The sequence below is a fragment of the Microtus ochrogaster genome, linkage group LG4 (genome assembly GCF_000317375.1).
Source record: "Microtus ochrogaster isolate Prairie Vole_2 linkage group LG4, MicOch1.0, whole genome shotgun sequence".
Lineage (NCBI taxonomy): Eukaryota > Metazoa > Chordata > Mammalia > Rodentia > Cricetidae > Microtus > Microtus ochrogaster.
In genome coordinates this window covers 22,117,782-22,139,495 of record NC_022030.1, presented here as the reverse complement: position 1 = coordinate 22,139,495, position 21,714 = coordinate 22,117,782, and the positions used below count along the sequence as shown (strand labels likewise).

The 21,714-nt window shown below is 52.5% G+C and overlaps 4 protein-coding genes across 6 annotated transcripts in view; 2 read left to right on the top strand and 2 right to left on the bottom strand.

The window, feature by feature from the left end:
* Aplp1 (amyloid beta precursor like protein 1) overlaps positions 1–678 on the bottom strand; it is a 12,702-nt gene extending 12,024 nt beyond the window's left edge. The window contains exon 1 of the mRNA XM_026786222.1: positions 674–678. Coding sequence (XP_026642023.1) covers positions 674–678 — 5 coding nt within the window. The remainder of the gene's footprint in view (positions 1–673) is intronic.
* Positions 1–21,714, top strand: part of LOC113457658 (zinc finger protein 420-like) — a 1,205,902-nt gene that overhangs the window by 281,640 nt on the left and 902,548 nt on the right. The window lies entirely within an intron of this gene.
* On the bottom strand, positions 1,042–9,789 carry Kirrel2 (kirre like nephrin family adhesion molecule 2). 3 transcript variants are annotated; one of them, XM_026786268.1, is made up of 16 exons: positions 9,688–9,789; positions 9,329–9,478; positions 7,922–8,071; positions 7,582–7,742; positions 6,958–7,108; positions 6,737–6,842; positions 6,501–6,649; positions 6,129–6,256; positions 5,905–6,037; positions 5,570–5,670; positions 5,208–5,427; positions 3,760–3,862; positions 3,427–3,535; positions 2,746–2,811; positions 1,524–1,562; positions 1,042–1,254 (listed from the first exon to the last, which is right to left on the bottom strand). In XM_026786268.1, exons 1-16 carry the CDS (start codon positions 9,737–9,739, stop codon positions 1,162–1,164), a joined length of 1,911 nt encoding a protein of 636 aa, XP_026642069.1. In that variant the 5' UTR covers positions 9,740–9,789; the 3' UTR covers positions 1,042–1,161. The 3 variants fall into 3 exon arrangements, with proteins under 3 accessions (XP_026642069.1, XP_026642067.1, XP_026642068.1); XM_026786266.1 differs by having other exon boundaries at positions 1,042–1,562; XM_026786267.1 differs by lacking the exon at positions 3,760–3,862 and having other exon boundaries at positions 1,042–1,562; positions 3,427–3,536; positions 5,211–5,427.
* Nphs1 (NPHS1, nephrin) overlaps positions 12,981–21,714 on the top strand; it is a 25,449-nt gene continuing 16,715 nt past the window's right edge. The window contains exons 1-17 of the mRNA XM_005361249.1: positions 12,981–13,080; positions 13,164–13,379; positions 13,454–13,576; positions 13,777–13,905; positions 14,342–14,423; positions 14,803–14,906; positions 15,472–15,599; positions 15,685–15,856; positions 16,002–16,159; positions 16,360–16,504; positions 16,592–16,716; positions 18,178–18,364; positions 18,466–18,595; positions 18,744–18,916; positions 19,978–20,118; positions 20,207–20,347; positions 20,853–20,974. Coding sequence (XP_005361306.1) covers positions 12,981–13,080; positions 13,164–13,379; positions 13,454–13,576; positions 13,777–13,905; positions 14,342–14,423; positions 14,803–14,906; positions 15,472–15,599; positions 15,685–15,856; positions 16,002–16,159; positions 16,360–16,504; positions 16,592–16,716; positions 18,178–18,364; positions 18,466–18,595; positions 18,744–18,916; positions 19,978–20,118; positions 20,207–20,347; positions 20,853–20,974 — 2,376 coding nt within the window. The remainder of the gene's footprint in view (positions 13,081–13,163; positions 13,380–13,453; positions 13,577–13,776; positions 13,906–14,341; positions 14,424–14,802; positions 14,907–15,471; positions 15,600–15,684; positions 15,857–16,001; positions 16,160–16,359; positions 16,505–16,591; positions 16,717–18,177; positions 18,365–18,465; positions 18,596–18,743; positions 18,917–19,977; positions 20,119–20,206; positions 20,348–20,852; positions 20,975–21,714) is intronic.

Sequence of the window (21,714 nt, the reverse complement as noted above, 5' to 3'; positions counted from 1 at the left end):
ACTGTCTGTAACTCGTTTCAGGGGACCCATTGCCTCTTCTGTCCGGGGGGACCAGGCACATATGTGGTGCACAGAAATACATGCAGGCAAAACACCCACACACGTAAGACAAAAATAATAAATCTTAAAAAAAAAAAAAGAAGTGAAACGGCCTACAAGCAGGTAGCAAGAGGCAGAGAAAGGATTGAGGAGTTAACTCCTATGACAGCCTAGGCTAGGGTAGGAGGATGGGACAATTGTCATGGACCTCTTCATTCGTGGAAAACTCAAGAAAACTCTACAAACACATTTGCCTGTTTGCCTTTTTTTTCTTATTAAACACAAATATTCCTAGCCCAAGAATCCCCTTCATCTATTTATTTATTTATTTATTTATTTATTTATTTATTTATTTATTTTTAAAGATTTATTTGTTATGTACACAGTGTTCTGCCTACATTCATGCCTGCAGGCCAGAAAAAGGCACCAGATCTTATTACTGATAGTTGTGAGCCACCATGTGGTTGCTGGGAATAGAACTCAGGACCTCTGGAAGAGCAGCCAGTGCTCTTAGTCTTTTCACCCACTTACCCACCCACCCACACACTGAAGCCTCCTCCTTCACACACACACACACACACACACACACACACACACACACACACACACACACCTTTGTTGCTTTTATTCTCACCCCATCCCCAGACCTTGGATTCAGTTCTTTCATGGTTTTAAGGAAGGAATCAAGATAGTGGTCATTTTGAGTTCTCATAGAATGAACGGCCATATTGGCTATACTTTTATTGGCCAAAGTTCCCTTTCCTGGGAAACCCAGGAATTGGTGGGGGGATTATTTCATTCATCTTGATTTGTCTTTTGCTATCACATTTTTGGTGCAGATGGTCATTTTCAAATATCTTATCCACTAGTTAGAAAAGCCTCCCATCTATGGCCCTGACTCCCATCACCTCCTGTCTTTGTCCTTCTGCAAAGAATTTGACTGTCTTTCATTCAAACTTGAATGTCTTTCTCACAGGAGAAAAAGTGGGTATAGTGGTCGTATTGCTCCCTCTTGGAGCATCCCCTTTGGCTGAGCCAACCACACATCAACAATCCTGGTGGTTGTTTCCCTCCTCTGGTGTTCAGTTTTGGAGGAGTAGGTCATCAGCTTGTTTTGATTCCTCAGGACGCTGGACAGCACATGACGGAAAGTTGACGCTCTTGAGACTCTTCGATTGGAGACGTCTTCACACGTGAGTCTGGAGACGCTGGTGGCTGGGTGGAGACAAGGTAGCGTAGGGGAAGGGGGGAGTCCCAGAGCTCAAATCTGGGGGTCCAAAGGATGTGGGTTTCATATAGCTTGTGAAAGCACGGGGATGGGGTGTGGTGAGATAACCGGCCCGCGCTCTGTACAGTCTGCAGGGAGGTACTAAGTCCAGATGTGGCTTGAAGTCATAGTAAGTAGGAGTTCCTGGAAATCCAATTGGAGAGGGGGGTGGCAAGAAGAGGCCTCCTCCGGGGGCTTCCCCAAGGCTAAGGCTCACACTGACTCCTCGAACCTTGTAGTAACCGTTGGTTGGATCCTGGGGAGCAGTTGAGACTTGGTAAGGAACGTGAAGGTATAGGAAGGCAGGGATCGTGGGTGGAGAGACACACTGACCTACAGCCAGACCTAGAGAGAGGTGTGATGGCAGAAAGTAGGAACAGCAGAGGCAGAGAGAGCTAGGCACATAGATGACCGAGACAGGGGAAGTGCTGGCTTCCTAGAACAAGCAAGGTCTGACTGAAGTTGGGGAGAGGAAGGGAGGGAGGGAATGTGGGAAGATGGGCTTCAGGTCAAGAGAAAAGCATGATCAAGTATAGACAAGAGGCTTTAGCTGGGTTAGGGATGCAGTTCAGTCGGTAGAGTGCTTGGCTAGCATGCTCAAGGGCCTTGGTTTGATTCCCAGCTCTACATAAACTCAGTGTGGTGGCACATGCTTTAATCACAGCACTTGGGAGGATAATCAGGAGCTCAAGATCATTCTTGGCTACATACTCAGTTTGAGGCTAGCTGAGATACACGAGGGTCTGCCTCAAAGAAAAGTCAGGGAGCGGGGCTTTAGAATGGGAGCCGGGGTTGGAACCGAGGCATCTAACCTAAAGTAGGATTTCAAAGCAGGACCATCTTTGGGAAATGTGATGTCTGGGTGGAACCTAGTGGGAGTAAGGTTCCTGGCTGGTAGAGAACAGCCAAAAAGACACCTAGAGGCAGGAAACGTGGCTCATGGGGAAAGAAGGCCTGGAGACCAAATGAAATAATAAATAAGCTAAGAAGAGGCTGCGGAGAGTGAGTGGTGACCTGGCCCAGGAGGAGCTAAAAGTAGATTTTTTGTGGCTTTTTTGTTTCTTTTTTCTTTTCTAGACAGGGTTCTGTGTAGCCCTGGCTGTCCTGAAACTCGCTCTGTAGACCAGGCTGCCCTCAACTCAGAGCCTCTGCCTCCTGAGTGCTGGGATTAAAGGCATGCATCACCACCTTGGAAACATAGGTCTTAAGGTGACAGAAACCAAAGAAGGAGACTGAAGCAGGGAAGCATCCAACTGTGGTGCCCAGATCTGAAGTCCTAGTTTGTAACCTCAGCATCCAGAAGCTGCAGAAGAAAGCCTGCTGGGAGTGCAAAGCCAGCTACAGTGTGGCACCCTGTCTCCAGAAAGCTTTTTTTAAGCACGCAATTGGGGAGAGGTGGAGACTGAGTGACCAATAGTCAGCTCCTCCCCAGTACTCACCGCTGCCTCCAAAGCCTCCTTCTCATCAAGGATCAAGTCACCGTGGTCGGGGTGCACAATGGGACCCTGAGGGAGGGGAAAAATGAGAGGCAGTGTTCAGAAGATCACCCTATCCTGCTGCCAGATCCCAAGGGCCTTCCTTTGGAGGTCAGGCTGAAGGAGAGGCCTGGAGGCTGGACTTAAGACAGTAAAGAAGGCTATGGGGACATAGTGAGCATTTGCATTTGTGAGGATCCTGTGGGTCCAGGGTCATCATGTTTAAGACTGGGACCAAGCTAGGATAATGGCTCACACTTTTAATCTCAGCATTCAGGGGGCAGACTGGAGGAGCTCCGATTTGGAGTTTATGTAAAGCCTCGGGGCCTTGAGCACGCTAGCCAAGCAGTCCACCACCTGCCACAGTCCTAGCCCCAGTTAGGGCCTCTTGTCCGTCTCTCGACCTGATCCCGCCCTCCCTCTCCCTCTTGCCTCCTCCTCCTCTCCCCAACTCATCCAGACCTTGCTTGTTCTAAGAAGTCAACCTCGTCTACACTGCAAGTTCTAGGACAACCAGGGCTACATAGAGAAACCTTGTCTCAAACAATAACAAAAAGTCTAGGCTCATACTTGAGTTTGAGGGTGGGTTAGACTAGGTGATTATCTTGGTCTGGAAGCACAGATCTAGGGAAACTTGTATCTTACCCGTTCCTCACTGCCACCTGCCTCCTCCTCAGGGCCACGTGAACTGGAGCCATCACTGCTTCCTGGGATCCGGACCAAGTTCTTTTGCTTGGAGAAAGAGCCTGAGGCCCAGGAAGGTGAGAGGTGAGCAACAAGTGAGGTCATATTTTGTGATGACCAAGACTTGGGAACAGAACTGACTGGGTAAAATGGGCTAGGAAGGCTGGAAACCAAGGAGAACCATGGCCAGGAAGCGACAGAAAGGAGATGGGAAGACCGACCCTGAGGAGACTGAGTCAGGGTTAGGGAGGGAACGTAGCGGCCCGGCATGGAGCCTGGTCCCAAGGCTGATACTTGCCATGGCGCCAGCAGCAGAGAATCACTCCAGTGATGACCATAAAGAGAGCGGTGGCTGCAGAGACTGCTCCAGCCACAATCCGTACAGTGGGCAGCAGGTCTGTAAGGAGCATATGGGGTCTCCTGAGAAGGCTTGTCTTAAGACGGGGTAACCGGGAAATGGGCTCAGGGCTTGGGTTCCTTGGTTCAAAAGGCTGCCAGGTTTGGGATTTCCCAAGATTTAGAGTGTTATATTTGGTTGTCTGAGGACATTTGGGCATTCATAGGTTTTTGAGTTTTTTTTTTTAAGATTTATTTATTTATTTATTTATTTTGGTTTTTTTTTTTGTGTGTGTGTGTATACAGTATTCTGTCTGCATGTATGCTTCTACACCAGAAGAGGGCACCAGATCTCATTGTATATGGTTGTGAGCCACCATGCAGTTGCTGGGAATTGAATTCAGGACCTCTGGAAGAGCAGTACTCTTAACCTCTGAGCCATCTCTCCGGGCCTGGGGATTCACAGTTTGAGAGTTTAAATTCCCTGGGCGAGCTGCACCTGTAACCCCAGCCCGTAAGTTCAGCGTGGGCTATCAGAGACCCTGTCTCCAAAACCAAAACACCAATAGTAAACAAACAGGGCTGGCAAGATGGTCCAGTGGGAAACGGTGCTTACTACTGGGGCTTGAGTTCAATCCTGGGGACCCACAAAATGGAAAGAGAGAACGGAGTCCTACAAAGTTGTCCTCCGGCTTCCACATGTGCACTGTGGCAGGAGTGTGCCCCCATAAACAAACAAACACCCTAACTTTAGGGCTGCTCAGAACTTGAGGGTCTTCTGTTTCAATCTCCCAAGTTTGTGGCATCCAGGTATGGAATGGCCTTCCCACTTAGGGCTCTGTATTTGAGAGAATTATTGATTTGGGGTCCTGTGATTCAAGAGATTCATACTTTTTTTTAAAAAAAACTTACCACTTTTTTTAAAAAAATTATTTTATATGCATTGGTGGGAGGGTGCCAGGTCTCCTGGAACTGGAGTTACAGACAGCTCTGAGCCTCCCTGTGGGTGCTAGGAATTGAACCCAGGTCCTTTGGAAGAACAACCAGTGCTCTTAAAACAGCTGAGCCACCTCTCCAACCCCCACTTATTTTTATTACATTTCAAATGCTATTGTATGTATTTATATGTGTGGGGGAGTGCATATCATGGTGTGGGAACAGAGGTCAGAGAACAACTTTTGGGTATTGGTCCTCTCCTACCATGTGGGTTCTGAGCATTGAACTGGGGTCATCAGGCCTGGTGGCAAGTGCCTTTACCTGGTGAGCCAGCTCACTGCCATAGTGCTGAAATTTGGGGAGTCTTTGCATTTGGGGACCTTATAGTTCGGTGGCTTCGATCTTGGGAATCGCTGTGTTTGTGGGGTTTGGAATCCCCAGGTTTCAGGGTCTTTGGGTCAGTAACTCACCTCTACGACCCAGGTGGACCTGGGTTCGCCCCTCACCCAGCCGGTTCCTGGCACTGCAGTTAAAGCCCCTGGTAAAGTCGGATTCCTGGGTCCCGGAAATGTGTAACACAGAAATAAGGCCTGGGCCCTGTCCTCCCTCCTCTTCAGGGGCTGAGAAGGTCTCCACCAGGAATCTGCCTAGTGAACCTGCCTCCAGGAAGCCCTCGTCCCAAGACCAAACCTAGAAAACAAAAGAAAAGGTTATCAACTCGGAGCCTGAGGAAGCAGAGAGGGGCTGGTAGGATGTGGGAGATGTCAGTGTCAGACGTGGGGGACAGGGATCACGATTGTTGTGTCAGAGGGGTGAGAGTTCCTTTCCTTACCACGGAGTCCGGGGCAGGGGAAGCAAACACCACACACTGGAGTCGAGCAGGGCCCCTCAGGAAGGCAGGCGCAGGAATCAGGGCCTTCACTACCGGGGGAGCTGGAATGGAAACCATAGACCATGAAGCAGAGGTCTCGACCTCTCCAAAACCAGTTCTGAATGAGGCAAGGTCAGACATGGTCACTGTGGTTTCACCCCTGGGAAACCAGGCCATACCAGTCCGTAGTGTCTCTCTTTCAACAGGTCCTTCTCCACTCTTCAGCCTATAACTTCCTTTTCAGGGACACGCCCTCTCGGTCCACCCCCTACCCCAAGACCCTCGGGGACTCTCACCGTTCACCGTCAACCTCGCCTGCGCCGTGCCGCCTCCTAAACCCGAGCGCCGAGGCTCAGCCCTACACACATAGTCACCCGCATCCTCTAACGCCACGGATGGAAGACGCAACGTGGGCCCCGAGCTCAGCACCTGGCACAAGGAAGGGGTATCAGAGACAACACTCGGGGAGGCAGCCCGGACCACTTCCAGCTAACGTCCCAGGCCCCAGATCGAACTTCACCTGAGAACTACCCAGGCGCGTCCAGGTAATCCGTGGAAGTGGGTTCCCTCTCCAGGCGCAGCTGAAGGAGGCGTCTTTCCCCACGTCCACGGACACGGGCTTCGGTTTTGCCGGCAGAATAGGTCCATCTGCAGGAGAGAGAGGAATGGGTTAGAATGAGCCCCTGACACAGGACCAGCTGCTAGGTACAAGTGTGGGTATCCAGGCAACACCCACCACTTTGAGTCCGCTACCACAAACCCCACCCCCCCCCCCCCCCCCCCCCAGAGGTTCATCTGACCCAGCCAAACCTCGCCCTACTACCTGCTCTAGCCCCGCCTTCCAGACAACCACGCCCACCTCGACCACACCCACGGCCCCGCCCCCGCTCACACAGCACTTCCAACGCGGTGCTTCGGTTGGCGCTTCCCACCGCGTTGCTGACTTCGCAGGACACTGGCTCAGTCAAGAACGTAGCATCTGCTACGACCTCCAACCTTGGCCCACGTGCCCCGAGCACCGGGGATCCCCCTTTCGCCCACCTGCGGAGACAGTGGAGATATTAATGTCGCCCTACCCCTCCTCAAGCTCCCGGAACTTTGCTAGAGACAAGGGGCGTTTCTGGTCACCTGTAGCCGGTGACAGGAGGGTGGGCAGTGGCTTGACACAGGAAAGTCGCCTTCTCTCCCTCCTGCACAGTCTGGGGCTCAGCAGACAGAGTCACCACGGGGGGATCTGTGAGAGTAAGGCAGGAGAGCTGGGCTTTCAGTCCCCACCCAATCCCCCTCCTGTTGTGTCAGACCCAGGAGTCCAGGCCCACCCTGGTCTATCCAGGACCAACGGCACTCACACTGCAGGATTAATGTAACCGCTGTGTCCTTCCCTGTGGGCAGGACCTGGCTCCGGGCTCTGCAGATCAAGGTGGCTCCATCATCGTGACTGGAAGGGGTCAGGAATAAGGTGTTTTCCACTGCCCCAGTGGTCTTGTCCTTCAGCGTGGTCTGGAGGTGATAGATAGATGACACTTTTTTCTTTTTAGAACAGGTCTCACTCTGAAGCCAAGGCTGGCTTTGAACTCATGACCTTCCTGCTTCAGTCTCCTGAGTGCTGGTGTTATAGGTGTGTACCACACCCCTTACTAACAATGGTTTTATCTATAGCTTACATAGGTAGTGTTTACAATATATTGGATACTTTTAGACATTCACATGTTTATTTAATTCTTTATGTTACCCTATAAAGTAACTCTACTATTTTTCCCCCTGTATAGATAAAGAAAACGAGGGACAGAGAGGTTAAACGCCATATACAGGAGGAAGTAATTAGCAACTGACTGAACCAGGAAGCCTCGCTCTTGATCTGAATCATAGTTCAAGCCTGAATGCCTGCCATTCCCTCTAGGTGAGCCTGAGATCAAGGTGGACCCCAAGTCTCACTGAATGAACAAAGAATGGCAAAGAGATTTAAACCCAACCTGGTGGAAGGTGGCTCCATCCAGCCGGATCCCATCTCGGAACCACAGCAGTTCAGGGGCAGGTTGGGCATTCCCTCGACTCCGACAGGTCAGATTCCCAGGAACTCCAGCAACCAGAGACACAGAGGGGCCGCCTAGTATCTGGGGGGCTTCTGGGGGGACTGCATGGCAGAATTGGGGTCAGAATTGCATCCTGGAAGCAGAGTCTCTGATCCCCTCAGCTCCACCCACCAGTCCCCCAGGGTTCTTAGACTCCACCGCTCAAGAGCAGTCCTAACTGCCCCACTCCCCACCTCCAGCTTCCAAAGCCCAAATGGGCTGGGTCCTCACCCATCCTCACCCATCACACGCAGTTGGGCAGGTCGTGATCGGAGGCCCGCTTGTGAAGCCTGACACTCATATGATGCTTCGTCTTCCAGTTCCACAGGTTTAATGTGGAGGTCATGCTGGCCACTGGCTGCATTCCCTGATATCCAGTACCGGGACCACCCTGAAGACAAAGAGACCATAAAAAAATTCTGAACTCCTGGTCTCAAGTCTTTATCTCCAAGAATCCCACTCCAGGGAGCAGACATTTGATGCTAGAACACTATCAAAACATGTATGCTGAGGCCGGGCAGTGGTGGCGCACACCTTTTACCCTAGCACTAGGGAGGCAGAGGCAGCCGGATCTCTGTGAGTTCGAGGCCAGCCTGGTCTACAAGAGCTAGTTCCAGGACAAGTTCCAAAGCCACGGAGAAACCCAGTCTTGAAAACCCAAAAACCAGCCAACCAAACAAACATGTGCGGGGGCCAGGTGTGGTGGAGCACACCTTTAAATTCCAGGATGGGCAGGCACACCTCTCTGAGTTCAAGGCTATTCTGTTCTATATAGGAAATCAGGCTGGCCAGGACTACACAGTGAGACACTGTCAAAGAAAAGAAAAGAAGAGAGAGAGAGAGAGAGAGAGAGAGAGAGAGAGAGAGAGAGAGAAAGAGAAAGAGAGAAGTGCTGGGTTCAGAGAGATTCTAAACCTCCTGTCAATTTATAGTCACCACAAATTTTTGAGTTAAAAAGTCAGAAAGGAAGGGTTGGAGAGATGGCTCAGTGGTTAAGAGCACTGACTACTTTTCCAGAGGTCCTGAGTTTAATTCCCAGCCACCACATGGTGGCTCACAGCCACCTGTAAAGAGATTTGGTGTCCTCTTCTGGCCTGCAGGCAGGATACTGTATGTATGTATGTATGTATGTATGTATGTATGTATGTATGTATAAATAAATCTTTTAAAAAAGAAGTCAAAAAGGAATACAGGAAAATAATTCCCATCAAAGTTAGGTTAAGCCAGATGTGGGTGGTGCAAGCTTGTAATTTCAGCACTCAAGACTGAGGCAGGAGGATTTCGAGTTTGAGGCAAGCCTAGGCTGCAGAGGGAGACCCCAACTCAAACAACAAAACAAAACAAATAACCAAAAAAAATAGATAAAACACTACCTTTTGCCCACCATAGAGGAACGTTAAAGGGCCGGGGCTCTGAAAAACTCACAATAGCCTGCCCATTGACTATATGACTGTAATTATTGGCAAACTGTTTATGCTTTTATATGATGTTTTAGAATAAAAATAAGTCTCCAAACACAAGGAATTACATCCCCGCCCCACAAAACAATCGTTTTAAAACTTGGGATTCCCAAATATTCACTGGGAGCCCACCAGTCTCGAAAGTTGAAACCATCAGATGCAGCCCATGCCTAGATCCCTTGACTCACCTGGAAGGTCTCTTTCGCCCCCTAGAGCCAACCCATCCTTAGTCCACTGCACGAGCCCCCGGTATGCTCCCAGAGCGCAGGGCAGCCGGGCTTCCGCCCCCAGCAGCACCACTATGTCCTCTGGTTGTTGCAGAAAATGGGGCAATGGGCCTAGGAGAAGAGGGACAGAAGAGCTGAGATTAAGTCAAGAATTCCCTTATGCAAGGCCCGGGAGGTCCAGTCCAAAGCCCTCCTTCCTCCGATTAGAAGCTCTAGCCTCCAGAATTCTCTCTCACACCCAGGACTAGGAGTCCTTAGTCTATTTTTCCCAAACAAGGCGGGAACGGACAAATAACCCTCTTTGCGCCCTTCGGGGGTACCTGCAAGTCCTCTGAAGCTGCAGAGGAGGACGAGGAGGGCGGGGCCCAGCATCCCGCATGTGTTTGTGCGTGCACCCCAAGATCCCGTAGACTTTGGGTTGCACTGATTCCTCTCCAACTTCTTCCTCGACAGCACTCCTGGACTGGAACCCCTCTCTGTACCCCACTTCCCCACTCCCCCACTCCAGTCTGGAGGATTCTACGTCTGGCCTGGAGTCCCCGAAATCTGGCTCATCCGCAGCCTCCGATGCTCTGTACCGCTCGCGGCTTTCAACACCCTGGGTGTGCGAGATACCCGCGGGAGGGCGGGATCCTACTCGCCCCGCCCCCTGGTTACCCGCCCTCTTCCCATTGAGAAACTCGGGCGGCGTGCGTGCCAAGACTATGGGCGCTCCGGGTCCCGGTTCGCGCAGCAGGAGGGCACCCCTGCGTTATCAGGGGGTCTGAGAGCTGTAACACCTGGGTCCAAGGAGGGGGCTCTGCTCGTGTTGGACACCTGCGCCCTGCTGAGGTTGAAGGGGAGGCGGGCATGAAGAGGAGGAAAGAAGAGAGTGGAAGAAACTTGCTCAGCCCGGACCCAGGAGGGACTGAGCTGAGTGGAAACGGAGCTATAAATGGGAACCCCTGAGACTTCACCAGTTTTCGCGCCCTGGGGAGGCGGGGCCCAGGCTCCCGAGGGCCTGCAGGTCGGGGAGAGGGCACCCAGGTCCTGAAGGACTACTTGGGAGTCATGAGAAAAGAAGGATTCAGCCCCCCACTTCCCCAAATACATCCCTGCTGCCTTGTTATCTCTGCAAGGCCTCACACACCCTAAGTTGTAGGAATCCAGCCCCCGCCCTCCCCTTCCCGCCCCGAGTTCTTTCTTTCCCAGAACTCGGCAGTACCCACCCATCCCCTCTCTCCGCCTAGCTGTCCCGGGCCCCTCCGAGTGGTTGCCGGGCGACGGCTAGGAGGCAGCAGTACCTTGGCTCTGGCAGGCAGGGAGGCTGGGAACCGCACAGCTTGTCCTGACAGCTCCCGTGCAGCCCAGCTGGGGCGTTCCCACGCTGCGCAGCTGGCAGGGCAGGTGGGAGGGACCCTGAGCCTACTGAAGGAGCTGGGAGAGGGGGGCTGGGACCCCGGGTCTGACATTCCTGGAGCTATCAGAATTAAGTGACATTCAGGGCTCAGAGGGTTGGATTTCCAGGGCGTGGTTCAGATCTCTGCAGGCTGAGAAGCTGGTGACCCTTGTAGCCTGTAGTATGGAGCAGTTGGGCCAGGTTCGGAGTATCTGGTCTTAAATCTTAGAGCTACTGGATTTAACAACCAATCTCACTCACCCCCACCGGCCCAGGAGGACTGGAAAACTAACAGCTGTGCTGATCGTATAAGAGGGAGTGGGGGGAGGCAGGGGGCTGGAAAAGAAGGTCCTGGGAGGTTCCGCGCCGAGCTCTGGAGCATCTGAACTCCCAGCTTCAGATTCTCTGTTTTGAAATAGGACAGGCTTGAGCCCAGGACTCCTGAGTCTTGGGGAGGAAGTCAGGTGATGAGGTGTTTTTCCAGACACTTGACAAAGCTTCCCTTCCTGGCACCCTGGGGCCACCAGCATGGAAAAATGGAGAGCCTGGGGTCCCCAGGGCATTCGGAGAAGGAAAACAGCCAAGTTTGAGTGTAGGTTTGCACTAATTAAAGGTTCCAGCAACTGACAGCCCTACACCTTGGCCTCCTACGGTGCCATCTGGTAAAGGCCCCCACGGCAGAGCCTCCATCCGTTAGGTCTACAAGCAGTCCGTTTCCCAGGAGGTCTCAAGGGGGTTAGAGAAGGGAGTGTGGAAGGAGGGTAATGAATCAATAATGGGGGTGGGGGGAGAGAAAGACCAGAGGGCTCAGCCTTGGTAGAGAGCTGAGGGGGTCTCGGGCCAGATGCCTGGACTGCCCCCTGGAGGAGGAGCAGCAGCTGGGCGGGAGGTTTGTAGGGCGAGTGGGGGTGGGAACAGTTGCAATTCCTGCAGGAGATAAACAGGCTTATCCTAGGCAAATGCAGCTGTGCACCCGGGTTTGGAAGGCAGGCCAGCCAACATATGGTTCAAAACTTCCAGGGTCAGAAGCCAGTCTAGAGCCAAAGAACTGCATGGGAAAGGCCCAGAGATGGGCTGACTGAGAAGCAGAATATACTGAGTTCTTTCCTGTTACGGAGTGACAGTGGGGGAGGGCAGTAAGAGTGACAGATATAAGAATAGGAGGGGGAGAAAAGAGGAGGAGGGGAGAAAGAAACAAAGAGATGGAGAAGAATGAGAAGATAAATCACCCTGGCTGGAGAGAGACACACGAGAGAGGAAGGAGAAGTTGAGAACCGAAGGACTCTCAGTCTCAGGACTCAGATGTTCCAGCTCCCAGAGACCCCCACTCTGTGTCTAACTGTATCTGAGCTCACCAGGTTTACACACACAGGGGTCTGTGGACCTGGTCCTACTGGCTATCCCAGTACCAGACATTCCAAAACTGTTCACAGATGAAATCAACTCTCACTTCTCCTGGAATACCCACGCTCTCACCCACACCCCCACACACAGTTGGCTTCCCTCTCTCCCACAGTTTCACCGTTTCAAACACACTCCTGTGCGTTCACCAGCAGAAGTGTAGGATGCCACCAAGGAAAAGAAGGAACTTGTCACAGTCCGGGACAGCTGTGGCAGTGGGGGTCTGGGCGGGGGGTGTCCAACCCACCCACACAGGCCCAGATCTGTCTGCCAACTCGAGCTGGAAGAGAGCCCTCATCAGACCCGCTCTCCCAGGCAGGGCCTTGGGGTCACTGGGGCTGGGGAGGCACCAAAGAATATTCATGGCATGTGCTGACAGGGGATTTCATTGCTCTGCTGGGCAGACTCAGGAAAGACTTGAGGGGAAGCAGCAGGATGTGCACACACTGGGTCCAAGAAATGGCTCCACGCTGTGACTGACTGCATTGGCTTTCTGAGTTCGTGAGCTTGCTGGACCCCCACCCCCACCCCCAGCGGTAGTGGGTGAGTAGGTGAGAGGGAGATAGTCTTAGATAAGGGGAGAAAAAGAGAAAGCATGCATTTTTGAGTGCTTGGGGTTGGAACTCAGAGAAAGAACCTTTGGCAGGGCGAGCTAAGGGCAGAAAGGAGACAGAAAGAAAGACTAGGACAGTCAGAGACAGAGAGGAGAGTCGAGAGAGAGAGAGAGACAGAGAGAGAGAGAGACAGAGAGAGACAGAGAGAGACAGAGAGAGAGACAGAGAGAAGGGGACACACAGAGAGGCTCAGACAAGACATCAAACCATGTGGCTGGTAATGGGCACTAAGAAAGTCGCCCTCAGAGGTCCTGGGGTGACCACAATACACAGGACTTCCAGCTTGACTCCCTTGCTGCTCATGGGAATGCTGACCACAGGTGAGTAGAAAGGCTGGACTTGTAGCCCACGGGCCCTCAAGTGCCACCTCTGTCTCTTATTATCAATCCCCTTGTGTCCCCAGGCCTGGTCCAGTCACCAATCCCCACCTCGGTTTCTCGAGGCTTTTGGACTCTGTCTGAAAACCTGACAGCAGTGGAAGGGGCCACAGTTAAGCTGCAGTGTGGGGTCAGAGCCCCTGGCAGTGTGGTGCAGTGGGCTAAGGATGGGTTGCTTCTGGGTCCAAATCCCAGGATCCCAGGCTTCCCGAGGTACAGCCTGGAAGGAGATCCTGCTAAAGGTGAGAGACCAGAGCCTGAGATCTTGAGCCGCTAGCAGAAACTGGGGCCCTGACCGCGAGCGCTCCATCTCCAGGTGAATTCCACCTGCGTATCGAAACCTGTGACCTCAGTGATGATGCGGAGTATGAATGCCAAGTCAGCCGCTCAGAGATGGGTCCTGAGCTCGTGTCTCCCAAAGTAATCCTCTCCATCCTAGGTATGGGTGAGAGACTCCCCTCCGGGACCCACCAACTTGGCCTCCAGCCCTCTTCTTTCCTCGGACCCAGAGGTCCAAGCTCCCAAGCCCCTCCACTTTGGGCCCTGGGTACAGTCTCATTTCTTGAACTCTTGGCCAAAACTCCAAAACCATCACATCCACCTCTCAGTAGTGGCTAACCCCATGCCCTTTCTCTCTAGTTCCCCCTAAGGTGCTCCAGCTGACCCCCGAGGCAGGAAGCACAGTAACCTGGGTGGCTGGGCAGGAGTATGTGGTCACCTGTGTGTCTGGAGATGCCAAACCAGCCCCGCACATCACCTTCATCCAGGGTGAGTGTGGGACAGCACAATGCCGCTGAAATGGGAAGTGGGTGTTCCTGCCTAGGGTCCCCCAAAATATGTCACCCCTGAGTACCACCCCAGGAAACGAGGCCAACACGGATGAGAAAGGAATGCTTTCCAGGAGAATGCAAGGCTGATCTGGGGTAGGGAGAAGGTGTGAGCACTCAGGTGAGCTAGGGGTGCCAATGGCTATGCAGGAATAAGAAACCCCTGGTGGGACAGGGTGAGGAGAGAGAAGGGTCCCTGTTGCAGTCCTAAGACCCGCAGAGTTCAGGGGATCCTGAGTGTGTGGGAGGACAGAACAGGCACCACAGCTTCTTGTCCTCCAGAGCCAATATTAAGGGAGAGCTATGTCCATCCTGAGGACTTCCAGGGCATGGAGAAAACCCCAGCATCTCTCTAGCCAGCTTTCTGTTGCCCCAAGGTGGACACACGGTACTGGACGTCTCCTATAATGTGAACGATGGATCTGAGGAGAAGCTCTTCATCGCAGAAGCTGAAGCCAGGTGTGCAAGCTGGGGTTTTCTCCCTGTCCCCCGATCTCCAGGTTTTCCCACATGAGTTCCAGAATCTAATGATGCAAGTTTGGAAACTTGAGCTGTGGGAATACCTGGGACCTGACTCTTCACCCTGACTCTCAAAGCTTCTTGATGGTAACCCCAGTTTGTAGGTGTTGAGTAAAAAAATTTAGTTTGAGTGAAGACCTTGGGCACCCCTATTCTCATTGTTGACCCTCCAAATCTCTCCCAGGGGAGTCCAGCTCTTAGTATAAATCAGTATGGAGACTTGGCCAAGTGTGGGAGTTTGGGATGCTCTCCTCTTTATCCTGGCTCCTTAAATTTCAGGTGATGACTGACTGCAGAAATCTCTATTTTTCCAAGCCAGGGTGACACCCCAGAGCTCAGATAATGGGCAGTTACTATTCTGTGAGAGTTCCAGCCCAGCTTTGGACATTCCCATCAAGGCTTCCTTCACCATGAATATTCTGTGTAAGTGAGGGTAGGGATGGTTGTGGCATGGAGGATGGACATCCCAGCAGGATTTGGGAGCACGGGGGATTCAAGAATGGCAGAAGTTTCAGGCATTATCACCAGCCATGCTGTTGCAGTGTGCCTATAATCCCAGCCTTGAAGGGAAGGAAGCAGAAAAAAGGTAAGGCCAGCCTGGGTTGTTGAGGGCTGGACATTGCAGCTCAGTGGGAGAACCGAGCCCCAGATGTGCAATGACCCAGATTTCAGACTCAGCACTGAAAACAAAAAGAAGGCATTAGAGAGAAATTTAAGATTTTTATTTTTATTATATTATTTTATTATTATGGTGGTGGTTGCTATTGTGTCTCTGTGTGCATGGGCATGCATGGGCATGCCAAGTGGAGAAGTCAGAGAGCATCTCTCAGGGGTTAGTCCTCTCTTTCTACCATGTCGGCTCCAGGAATGGAAGTCAGGTTCTCCTGAGCCATCTCCCTCACCCACGGGAGGAAACTGAAAGAAGGCTATGGAGCCCAGAGAGAATAGATGGGCCTCCCAGGCCCACTGAGTGGTCCCTGCTCCCCAGTCCCCCCAGGACCTCCTGTCATTGACTGGCCAGGCTTGGATGAGGGGCATGTACGGGCAGGGCAGAACCTGGAGCTGCCCTGCGTGGCCCGAGGTGGAAATCCACCCGCTACCCTGCAGTGGCTGAAGGTGAGGGTGGAGGCTGACATGGTGGAGGGGGGGGACAGGGCCCAGGAGCTAGTGCTGAGATAACTAGATTGACTTCTGTGTCCAGAATGGTAAACCAGTGTCCACAGCTTGGGGCACAGAGCATGCTCAGGCCGTGGCCCGCAGTGTGTTAGTGATGGCTGTGCGACCTGAAGACCATGGAGCCCGGCTCAGCTGTCTGTCCTACAACAGCGTGTCTACAGGGACCCAGGAGAGAAGCATCACACTGCAGGTCACCTGTGAGTCCAGCTCTCTGCCTCAGCCCATAACCAGAGCGACCTCTGTGCCTTCACGTCTGTCGGTCCCCTGCCCCCATCTGCCTGAGTTGGTCTGTGAAGACCCCAGCCTGGACCCCTGTCTTATGTTGATGCATCTGTTGTTCAGTTCCCCCCAGTGCCGTCACCATCCTGGGATCTGCATCCCAGTCTGAGAACAAGAACGTGACCCTCTGCTGCCTTACCAAGTCCAGTCGCCCCCGGGTCCTGCTGCGATGGTGGCTGGGTGGACGGCAGCTGCTACCCACGGATGAGACAGTCATGGATGTAAGACTGTGGGAGACGATGGTTTGGTAATCCCTTGAGGGCCTGGACCCTGAGGAGCCCAGACCGAGGGTCCAACTCCTGGGTCTGACGGAAGAGGGTGCGATTGCCTCATGTGCCCCTGCTGGGGTCTGGTGGACTCAGGCCTCTGTTACCATGGCTGGGGGCTTTGCAGTCCCCAAATCTGAAGTTTCCCCTGCTAGGGCCTGCATGGTGGCCACATCTCCATGTCCAATCTGACACTCTTGGTGCGGAGGGAAGACAATGGCTTGTCCCTCACCTGTGAGGCCTTCAGCGACGCCTTCAGCAAGGAGACCTTCAAGAAATCACTCACCTTGAATGTAAAATGTGAGCTCTAGCCTAGAGCCCAGAGAACCCTCACCCCGAGGCTCCAATTCAGACAAAAATGTCTTCTCTTTCCCCATCTCTCACTAGACCCTGCCCAGAAGCTGTGGATTGAGGGACCCCAAGAGGGGCAGTACATTCGTACTGGGACTCGGGTAAGGCTGGTGTGTTTGGCCATCGGAGGCAATCCAGACCCCTCCCTCACCTGGTTTAAGGTAGGTACCAAGCAAGAGTCCCTCCCTTCCTCCCTCCCTTCCTGGCTTCCTTTCTCCCGTGTATCTGTTCCTATGGATGTGAAAGTGTGTGTGCAAGTGTGTGCAAGAGCAAGCACACCCACGTTATTGACTAAGTCTATCTTAGATCCATTTTCTTTCCTAAGACAAGATATGTAGTCCAGGCCAGCCTTGAACTTTGTTTTTTTGTTCAAGACAGGGCCTTGTTAAACAGCCGTGGCTGGCTTAGAACTTACTCTGTAGACCAGACTGGCCTTAAACTCAGAGATCTGCCTGCCTCTGCCTATATTAGAGGTGTGTGCCACCAACCCTGCCTAGCTTTGCGATTTTTGTCCCTTTGTCTCCTCCACCCCCTCAACACATGGAGAAACCCATAATCTAGGGGAAACGCTAGAGATTATGAAAAGACACAAATGTCATAAGAATTAATGAAACCCAGGGAAGTTCTGGAAAATCCGGAAAAACAATTCCAAGATAAAAGAAGGAACTTTGGATTAAGATAGAAAATTCTAGAGATAAAGCAATTATAGTACCATTCATATTAAAGAAAATTCATTCATATTAAAATTAATATACAAAAATAAAGAAGAATGAAGAGAAGAGAGAGAGCGAGGAGAGAGACAGAGGCAGGGGACCTAAGGGGTAATACTGGAAATCAGGGAAAAGGTCAGAGAATTTTCGGGGGAAGAGTGGAAAGTTTTAGAAATTTTGAAGTTTTATTACTTTTTTGGATATTTTGCCTGCGTGTTTGTCTGCAAACCACATTTGTGCCTGGCATCCTTGAGGACAGAAGAGGGTGTCAGATTCGCAGGAACTGGAGTTACAGACAGCTTTGAGCTGGCATGTGGGTGCTGGGAATTGAACCCAGGTCCTCTGGAAGAGCAGTCAGCGTTCTTAACTGCAAGGCCATCTCTGCAGCCCAAGAGTGGAAATTTAAAAAAATAAAATAAAAAATAAACAACCTGCATGGCGAGGTGGCTCACTGGTAATCCTAGCTTTTGGAAGGTGAAGGCAAGAGGATCAGGAGTACAAAGTCGCCCTCAACTACCTAGAGGAGTCACTTTGAGGCCATCCCTGGCTACCAGGGATCCTGTCTCATGTAAAACGAGGCAAAAACAACAGAGGCAAAGAAAAGTGAAAGACTCCGGGTCTGGGAATTTCAAGGGAGTTTCCTGGCACACAGTGTTCTGTAAATATCACAGTAATGGGTTTGGGCGTGTGGAGCCTGCAGCAGGGAGTGGGCTGGTGAGGTCGGGGTGGAGGGGTGCACAATAGGGATCAGGGTCCCCAAACAATCAAGGCAGGCAGGAGAGTCTAGGAGTAAGGGTGCTCAATTCCAGTCCCCACTCCTTTAAGGTAATGGGGTATCCGCTCTTGGAGGCGCCTTTATCACACAATGGCCCTGTCTGGGCTGGCAACCACCCACGCTCTTTGGGTCCTCAGGACTCACGCACCGTGAGCGAGCCTCGGCAGCCCCAGGAGCCCCGGCGTGTGCAGTTGGGAAGTCTGGAGAAGTCTGGCAGCACTTTCTCCCGCGAGCTGGTGCTGGTCATAGGACCGTCGGACAACCGAGCCAAGTTCTCATGCAAGGCGGGTCAACTCAGTGCTTCCAGGCAGCTGGAGGTGCAGTGTACGCGCACAGGCCAGGGTTGGGTGGGGGTGCGGAGGGAGCGGTATAGACTCGCAACCTTGTACCCAGGAAACCTCTGAATCTCTAACCCATTGATTAAGTCCCTCCAACCAACCTGACCATCCTGGCCAACTCTTCGGCGCTGCGCCCAGGTGATGCCTTGAACTTGACCTGCGTCAGCATCAGCAGCAATCCCCCAGTTAACTTGTCTTGGGACAAAGAGGGAGAGAGGTGAGCTTACAGGAGGCCCCACCCCATCCGGGTTCCATCCTTTCCCCCCTCCCAACCTCTCCCCTCTGCTCCCTAAATGACTGGTCAAGGGCCTTGTACACACATCTGACCCTGCCGGGTACTCACCCGACTTCCAAACCTTGCACAGGCTGGAAGACGTGGCTGCCCCGCCCCAGAGCGCTCCGTTCAAAGGTTCCGCTGCATCCAGGAGTGTTTTCCTTCGGGTGTCATCCCGAGACCACGGTCACCGGGTGACCTGCCGAGCCCACAGCGCTGCACTTCGTGAAACCGTGAGCTCCTTCTACAGCCTCAACGTGCTGTGTAAGCCCGCAGGCCCGGTACCGCCCCTCCCGCCCCACCCTTGCAGACTCCGGCTAAAGGAGCCTTTACCTCTACCCAGAGTCCTAACTTCCCCCACCTTCATGCCGACCTCAGGCTGGCCCCAGCTCCAATCTATGCTCTCCGTCCTCAGTTGTATCCTAGCTGCTCTTTTTGCAAAACTGGATCTTCAGTTGTCAATTAAAAAAAAAATTAAATTTCTTACTATGTAGTCCTTGCTGACCTGGGACTTAATATGTAGAATAGGAAGGCCATGAACTCGCGGCAATCCTCCTGCCTCTGCCTCAGGAGTGTTGGAATTGCAGGCTTGAACTACCATGTCTGGTTCTGCACATTTTTTGCTTCTTTTTTTTTTTGTGGTAGAGGTAGGTTTTGTTTGCTTGTTTTTTTTTTGTTGTTGTTTTTTAGAATATCCAGGTTTATTTTTTGTTTTTTAAAGATTTATCTATTTATTATGTATACAACATTCTGCCTCGATGTATGCCTGCACACCAGAGGAGGGCGCCAGATCTCAGTACAGATAGTTGTGAGCCACCACTTGGTTGCTGGGAATTGAACTCAGGACCTCTGGAAGAGCAGCCAGTGCTCTTAACCTCTGAGCCATCTCTCCAGTCCCCTGCTTGTTTGTTTTTTGAGATGGGGTCTCACTGTGTAACTCTGGCTGGCCTGGAACTCACCGAGATTCGCCTGTCTCTGCCTCCCAAATGCTGAGATTGAAGGCATGTACCGCCTCATCCGGCTTGGATTTTTTTTTTTTAAATTACATTTGATTGTTGTGTGTATGTTCCCACATGCCTGTGCCACTGTGAAGGAGTGGAGGAAGTTAAGGAAGCTAGCTGGTTCTCACCTCCCACCATGGGGTTCCCGGGTATTGAACTCAGGCCCTCAAGTTTGTCAGTAAGCTCCGTCCCCGCTGAGCCAGCTCACCAGGTTTTGGCTTCTATCCAGAGCTTTGTCTCACACCCGCTACCTTAGTCCTAGCCACTACCCTATCTTTAACCCTTTACCAACACTCTTGACTTCCTGGGGCGCCCCCTCTGAAGACCCTCCAGAGTTCCTGGGGGAGCAAGTGCTGGTAGTGACCGTGGAGGAGCAGGGCCAGGCGCTGCTGCCTGTGTCAGTGTCTGCTAACCCGGCTCCGGAGGCTTTCAACTGGACCTTCCGAGGCTACCGCCTCAGCCCAGGTGGGGTGTGGGCCTGGAGAAGGGTGCAGACTCGGGAGGATGGGTGGGCCTTCCACGCTCCACTCCTTACGCCGCCGGCCCTCCCCAGCTGGCGGTCCCCGGCATCGCATCCTGTCGGGTGGAGCTCTACAGCTGTGGAATGTGACCCGAGCTGATGGTGGCGTCTATCAGCTACACTGCCAGAATTCTGAGGGCACTGCCGAGGCGCTGTTGAAGCTGGACGTGCATTGTGAGCCCCCGCAGAAACCTGGGAACCGAGGGTTTCCAGGAGCTGGTCTTACCGTGGAAATCACGCCCACTCAAGGGACCTTGCTCAGCCTGGAGTCTTGTAAAAGGCCGGCCCAACCTGGGATAACTACCCACCCTAGAGCCCTCCCCTTTGAAAGTTGTTGCTTTGCGGGCTAGGGAGACCCAAAGTGGAACCTGCATAGAGAGAGGGGTCTACTTACTTGGGAGTTCCTCCATCCAGGAAACCAAGTTCTCTCAAACCCCACCCCAACACTGTTGTGGTACACCACCACCCCCAATACACACACACACACACACACACACACACACACACCAGACTCAATCACAAAGGCACAACTAGGGTGAGGATAGCCTCATCACTCTGAGAACTGTACCCCTCGGTACCATTCCAGACACCTCTAAGACCCCCTCCTCTGGAGGCCTCCCCCACCTCAGCAGGACCTGCCAGGGCTAAGTGCCTTCTCCAAGTCCCTGTCTCCCACTAGACGCTCCCACCATCCGTGCCCTCCGGGACCCGACTGAGGTGAATGTCGGGGGTTCTGTGGACATAGTCTGTACCGTGGATGCCAACCCTGTCCTCCCAGAGATGTTCAGCTGGGAGAGACTGGTAAGTACCTCGCCTTTGGCGAGTGGACATGGAGCTAGGACAGTGTAGCCTAGCGCCTTAGGAGGGGATGCCACACGTGCGTAGCCAGATGTGACTATGCCGGTCAGGGTATCTTTGTCCTCAGTTGTATCCTAGCTCACCAAAAAAGAACTGGTTTTGGTGAATGTCAGGTGAATGAGAGAATGGCATTGTGTGTGTGTGCATGTGTGTGTGTGTGTGTGTGTGTGTGTGTGTGTGTGCACAGATGAACCAAAAGTGGGAGGGTGATGATGGGTGGCTCCATGCTTGACTGATTCAGGATTAGAAAGGAGGCGAGTGGGGGGGGTCAGGAAGAACAATGACTACACTGACATCAATGGCAAGGCAGGTATAACAAGTAAGCAGGCGCACATACTTATGATGTGCACCCAGAGGAGGGGAAGATGTCACTAATGCGCAGAGAGCTGCAGGGTGGATAGCTTGACCTGGGCAGGTAAGTGGGGCAGTGTGGCATGAGTTCAATCCCCAGAGCCCTTGGTGGACGGAGCGAACTGACTCTCAACAGCAACTCACTTGCGTCTGTTGTACATGTGTGCCTGTGCTCATACACATGCATCATTCATATACATAACCACAATGAATAATAAAGAATGTTTACACCGGGCAGTGGTGGTGCACGCCTTTAATTCCAGGCAGAGGCAGGCAGATCTCTGTGAGTTCAAGGTCAGCCTGGTCTACAGAGTGAGTTCCAGGACAGGCTC